Raw genomic sequence first — 6,961 nt, 5'->3', positions numbered from 1 at the left:
CAAAAACAGCATTCCTTCCTCGGAGGATCAATGAGAAAGAACCAGAAGACATGACCTGTTAATTACCCAGCTGCATAATGAATGGACTTCACACTCAACATGACTCACAATGTGTGCTGTCGGTATAGACCTTTCTGCCTGTCATAACCCATGTCGTCTTCAATCCTTTTCATATCCAGGCCCATTATTTATTCTGCATTTGATGTGATTTAGCCACTCAGACCCAAAACTTTAGCCGATTTTGTCCATAATTCCATGCTCTATTGATGTAGGAGAAATAACAGGCAAACATTGATCAAAATAACAATTATTCTACATTCTCTCTAATTGTGTAGACTTCTTCTAAACTAAGGACCCATAGGGGTCCATTAGGTTTCTCAAGAGTTAAAATATCTATAAGGGTCCATTTGGTTACCAACTCTCCATCATTTCGCTGGGGACCACCTGGAACCCCCCCAAGGACCACTGGTGGTCCCCAGAGTTGAGAACCACTGTCATAACCAATATGCCATAATTAAGTATTTGGCCTGAGTTAACTATTGACTATTGGCCAAAGCTAGTACAGGTTCATTGTGTTATCCTCAATCGCTGGCCTCAATTGCATGGCTATAACGTTGACTGGACCCCGAGTGTAAACAAAGAATGCTGATATTGCGCAATTGCATTACATAACAATAAGTGCCAAGCAAATGCAAATGTTAAAGCTTGTTACTATGTTACTTTCCTCTTCTACCTCAGATTTGAATACGGTTTCTTACGCAAGTGCAGACATTTTTACCATTAAACTAATAGAGCCTATACTGTACCTGCTCGCTTGGGGGCTACATTGAATCTTGACCATCAGGTTACAATTCGTGTCAGATCCTGTCAAGTAAGACTTGACAAGTTGGTCAATGCACACACAGATACAGCACAGAAATAGACACATACAGAGACTCAATATCTCAGCTTGTCCAACTGCAACAGTCCAGTCCTCATTACCCAAACTGTTGACCTGTGTGTGTGTGTGTGTGTGTGTGTGTGTGTGTGTGTGTGTGTGTGTGTGTGTGTGTGTGCTCGAATGTGTGTGTGAATGTTTTTTCTGTTGGACGTGGGATAAGCGAGAGGGATGGATAGAGAGATAGACGGAAAGGAAACAAGGAGAGATTTAGCAAGTGAGAGAGATGAGATGCTATAGTTGAGGCTCACTGTATTCAGATGTTAAGGCCTGATAAAACCTCTGGGCGTTTGCCTTGTATACGAGAGAGAAAGAGTGAGAGGGAGGGAGAAGAGACAGACAGACAGACAGACAGACAGACGTGCAGAAAGAGACAGATATACGGTACGTAGTCTACAGAGAGACAGACAGACAAGTACAGTATGCATATACAGACAGGCACCTCATTTTAACTTCAAGCTCCCCCAGTTTGGCATACATTAGGCTACAGACCCCCTATATCTCTGGGATCCCAAATTATGTTAATTTAACTCTGCAGCGTTACAGACCTGTGTGTTTGGGTTTCTCCTTAACCACTTAAGCGCTATGCTATGCATGCACATGTATACTGCATGCGTACAACGACGACAATCAGCCGATGTATACGAGCTCACAAGGTGCTGCATCCGGAGGCTCCTGTCCTGGCGCATGTTGAGCTTGTAGATCGGCTATTAGATTTTGAGCTACCGTATATACAGCAACATACGTTTATCAGAAAACCCTTAGGATTTAGAACAACATATACAAGCAGCGAGCTTGTACATTACTATTAGTTTATTTCATAAAAGCTGTTAATGCCCTAACACACTCCGCTAGCTTAGCCACTTACAAAGACAAATGTTTTTTTCAAGTCAGGATACACTGAAGTCTCTTTATATTAGGGAATTTAACAGATTGAAACTCTTGTCACACGGTTTACAGTGGCATGGTTTTTCTAAGGTTTTTCTCCAGTGTGGATATGCTGGAGTTTCTTCAGATTGAAATTCTTGTCACACTGGTTATAGTGGTATGGTTTTTCTCCAGTGTGGACTGTGGAGACACAGGTGTTATTTTTGAGTACCTAAGCCGGTGAAACTCTTCTCACATTGGTTACAGTGATATGGTTTTTCTCCTGTGTGGAGACGCCGGTGTGACTGCAGGTGATCTACTGAAACTCTGGTCACACTGTTTACAGTGCAAGATTTTTCTCCAGTGTGGATACGCCGTGATTCTTACCTGACTTGATTCTTACCTGACTCACACTGTTGTTTACAGTGATATGGTTTTTCTCCAGAGTGGTTATGCAGGTGTGTCTTAAGACTATATCTATTCTAGCTGACTGAAACTCGATAAATTAGAGTTCTAGGTTCCATTGTTGGGGTTGGACAAAAGTATTTTATACTATATTACCATCGGACTCTTCTCTGTGTCTCTTCACTATGCTGTGTCCCTACAGTATACGAAGCACCTTGATGAAGTCAAAGTATAAACACAATTCACACAATGTACGCTGACCAGGAGCACGGGTCTGACATCACACACAACATAAACTGTTGCAGTTGAAAACCTAGAAATGCAGAAATATGCCTACACTATGAGATCATCTCCAATATGACACCATCATCATCATCATGACGGCAGAGATCCACATAGAAGCTGTGCGGTTGCTATGGGTAAGCTGCAGTGTTGATTTCGTCGACTAATACTATGACAAAAAATGTTCACCCACTACCTTTTCTCAATGACGAAGATTACATGGAAACTAAATGGAAACTGGCTAAAACTAAACTGGAACAGAGTTTCTAAGTGAACGTGTGTATAAGTAGTAGGGTGCCAAAGTTTTGAAAAGACAAAAAGTTCTAAGACGTCATACTGGTCTCGCTGCTGTTGCTGTTGTGGGGCATTAAGCGCCCTGCTTCACTCATGCATTGAAGGAAGCATGAGCTCAGTTCGGGGCTCTCCCCAGGTTGGCAGAGGGAGAGTATAGCGCCCAGGACTGCAGCTTAGGCAATTGGCGCCGGGTGAAAAGTTGGTTCCAAAATCGTGGGATTAAAAATGTAATAAAATTATAATAGCGGTTATGAACTTGATACCATTTATGATACCACGTATGCCTTTACACAACCTCAGTATGGCGGTATTGCGGTTATTGCACCCAGCCCTAGGCTATTTTATGCCCGGAAAGTGCTGTTTGCTGAGTGGAAGAGAACGAGAGCTGTGTGTATACTAGTACTGTATACGTGCGTATGCATACACATGCATACATGTGTGTGTGTACAGTAGGTGCGTGTACAGTATGTGTGTGTTTGTTGATGGCTAATTAAATCATTATTTCAACTTCTCTCATTACTGTCAGTGGAAGCTGATTAATCTATACTGCAACTGCTCAAATGCTGTCAAATGGGCACAAACCAGTGTGTGTGAGGCCCCCCCCCCTCCCCCTCCCCTCCCCCTCCCCCTCAACAGAAAAACAACACCTCAAAACCGCCTCTCTCTCTCACACACACACACACACACACACACACACACACACACACACACACACAATGGAATTACGTCTCTCCACATCTAACGTGCTTACAGCCTGTTAGATACCACTACCAATGCATTCGAAGCTCGGCTTTGTGAAACAAGATTTGGCGTGTGTGCATGTGCATGTGCGTGTGTGTGTGTGTGTGTGTGTGTGTGTGTGTGTGTGTGTGTGTGTGTGTGTGTGTGGGCTCATGTAGCCCATGCAGCCCACAGCCAGGGGAACAGCAGATAGTAGCATAGTAGTGGCTTTGGCATATAGGATGCAGTGTGAAATCTGTCTTATAATCATCAAAGAGATAATCCAAAAGGAAAATAGAAACTAGTTAGTCAGCCCTTCTAGGTTTTATGTCTGTCTGTGATTGCCTGCACTGTAGAATGCTGAATTTCATTTAACTTTACTCGGTTCGAGAACTCTCCAAAAACAAATATTTTGGTTTCCTGTCTTAATTTTTCATGAGATTATGGTTGTTGCAGTTCCCTGCACAACAATGCCTAACTATAGCTTGGCTCTGGGAGAGAAAAAACATCTATACATTTTATACATTCCATATCGCAATCCCAATGATGACACGTATAGCGTCCCATATCGCAACCCCCCTGCATGCACACGCACAGTCGCACATGCACACACACACACATACATTTTGAAACCGGGGCATCAGTGAGTCCATGGACTTGTGGCTGCTACCAGTGCTGTCAAGTCCTGACATCTTCAACCACAACAATTCAATTGAGGGAGACAGTCACTCCATCCGACCATATCCCTCTTCTCAGCTTTTCCACAGAGATAGTGGCTGTCTCTACTGTATAAAGCTGTCAACGGCATGCTTTGGTTAAAGAGAGTTTCAAATGACGCCAATCTATGTGTCGTCAACATCAATATTGGAAATACTTCTGCCACAGATTGAGATTACGGTAAATATAATCAGATGGAAATAACCCATGGCACAGAAACCACACTGCAAAATATATTTTTTGCTTACAGTATTGTATAGTGTATATACTGTATATTGTATATTGCATACTGTGCTATACTGTGCTTCAGGTCAATGTGTTTGTAAGACATGAACAACAACTTGAGCTGGTAAATCCTTCTGCTGGCTTATAGTCACACCTGACGTAACAAATAAACAAGGTAGGTCACACCTGACCTGACAAAGCTAGCCCACTGCAGTTAGGGAATGTTTCTGCCCACAAACACAATTAGGCATCACAGAGGCAGGGACGCCTGGGCCATTGTATGCAGTCAGAGTAAGAGAGGCATGAATAGTTTGGACTTACCGTACTTCCGAGGGGACTCAGGGCACAGGGAATGAACAGGGGTCAGGTGACGGGACTGGGAAAGTGAAGGCTAAGACTAAATGAAAAAAAAAATGAAAAAAAAAAGGCAAAGGGTAAAACAACAGAATTTGACACAGAGGCAAGAGACTCTGAAAAGAGCGAGAAGGAAAGTAAAATCCCAAAAAGTGTGGATGCGGGCGGTGCGGGGGTGAGGACAGCGAGATAAGAGGATGAGTGAGAGGAGAGCAGGATGAAAGGATGTCAAAGAGGACAGAGGAGATGGGGCTGAACGGGCCGAGCAAAAGGTGCACACGACAATATAGATGAGACAACGGTGGACAGGAAAGGTCACAGCAGGAGTGATTAGAGGTGCTGAGTGACAAAGAGTGACTAGGAGGAAGAGAGGAGATTACTGCAGCAAAAAGATTTAAGGTCCTTTTGGTATGGGAAAAATATGTGTTGGAGACCTTTGAGTGAACTTTCTTTTGTATTATCTGCAGACGTAAATCAGTAATAGAGTTATTACAGTATGTCATGGACATTGCAATTCGAGGTAAATTCATTGTCGCTCTCTTGGTTTGCAAAGGTTGGGAGTATATATATCTGCAGATTTGTCAGTGGTTTGCAGTTGTTTATTGTACAGTAGTTACAGTCAGGTTACCTTGTCGGATTTCACTGACAGGTCCTTTTGAGATATTCAACCCAGCCTCCTCTAGCTCCTTGACACGCTTTAGTCCTGCTTCACCCACTCATCCTGTTATCATGGCCCTGTACTGGTGCTGCCCTCAACTATCAACTCTGAGAGTGTACAAAGGGTAAATGGTGCATTTATATAGCACCTTTATCCAAAGCACTTTAAATAGATGCCGGAGGAAACCATGCAAGGCACCAACATGCACATCGGGAGCAATTAGGGCCGGGGTTCAGTGTCTTGCTCAAGGACACTATACTTCGATAACTCTGGGGGAGCACGGGGTGGAACTGGGAACCTCACAGACAAAATGAGAGTTATAGACCGGTCCATTTGAAACCCTCACAAGTAACCCTGAAGGTCCCTGGACCCCACTGACATAAACTCTAAACTAGTTGACTGTATTCCTGTGAGACCTATTATATACAGCTATATTCCAAAGGAACCTATATTTTGTTGACTATATTCCCAAGGCCTACAGAACATAGTCAATCTACAAGCTCACAGCGTTATTTATGATATTGTAGTGGCTATTTCCGATATAGGGAAGCTAGGGCTCAGGTGGTTAACTCTTTGATAGTACAAATGTAACCCGTGAGCTGTCTCTGATGGATAAAACGAGCACTGTCTGAGTATTTCATTGCGTTGGATGAAGACTTCCAGGCTTCACGTAGAGATGAAAGAGATGATGGAAACAGTGACAAGCGTATAAAACCTTATAAGAGAAGGACATGGTCAGGGGTGAGAAGGCCCACCAGCAGTGCAGTATAATAAAGCCGTGGTTCCCAAACCTTTTAGCTCGTGACCCAAAAGAGAAATTAGACATTCCCCGAGACCCAACTTAGTGAAAATAGCAGATCTAGATCGGCTATTATCACTACTTCTTAAACATTTGTTTTCTAATTCATGGAATTTCTTAATTTTTTAATTTTAATTTATTCAAGACAAGACCTACTTAAATAATCATTTAATTAATTTAATTCATGAAAACTTTTTCAGGGGGATTGTTTTTATAAATTATAATAATTAAAACAAAACGCAGGAAACCAAAAATGAAGGGACCCATGCATAAAAATGTGTCTGCGACCCACAAATGTGTCCTTCCTGACCCAGCATATGTGGAACCAGTGTACCATAAAGGATATGGGCTGGAGACCATGCGGATGCACCAGCTGCGTGGGCAAGTGGTCTGCTTGAGGCAGAAGAAGACCACGGGCGCCAGCTCGGGGAACGGCAGCACCAGGGCGCTCAGGTCGCTGCCGATGCTGACGTCGTCATCGTCGTCGTCGCCGCACGGCCCCTCCTCCTCGATGATGTCGTCCGACCTCACCGAGCCGCAGTCCTCCTCCTCCTCCTCCTCCTCCTCGTCGCACTGCAGGCCCGCCCCCGCAGCCGGACACACTGTGCCCCCCAGCGGCACGGGACACTCCTCGGTTGTCATGGCAGCCGGGGACACTGTGCCTCCCAGCGGCACGGGACACTCCTCGGTCGTCATGGCAACC

At 44.0% G+C, this 6,961-nt stretch overlaps 1 protein-coding gene across 1 annotated transcript in view; it reads right to left on the bottom strand.

Moving 5' to 3' along the window:
* The window catches only part of LOC308323308 (voltage-dependent T-type calcium channel subunit alpha-1I-like), a gene marked incomplete at its 3' end in the record, with an annotated part of 202,182 nt that extends 195,549 nt beyond the window's left edge, over positions 1-6,633 (bottom strand). Inside the window, exon 1 of the mRNA XM_080775029.1 lies at positions 6,593-6,633. Within this exon, the coding sequence (XP_080631155.1) occupies positions 6,593-6,618 (26 nt within the window). The 5' untranslated portion in view covers positions 6,619-6,633. The remainder of the gene's footprint in view (positions 1-6,592) is intronic.
* Positions 6,634-6,961: the final 328 nt, after the last annotated feature.

Source organism: Protomyctophum bolini (genome assembly GCF_963924005.1).
Source record: "Protomyctophum bolini genome assembly, chromosome: 11".
Classification (NCBI taxonomy): Eukaryota; Metazoa; Chordata; class Actinopteri; order Myctophiformes; family Myctophidae; genus Protomyctophum; species Protomyctophum bolini.
The sequence above is the reverse complement of the archived record's forward strand: the minus strand, read 5'-3'. Positions and strand labels throughout refer to the sequence as shown.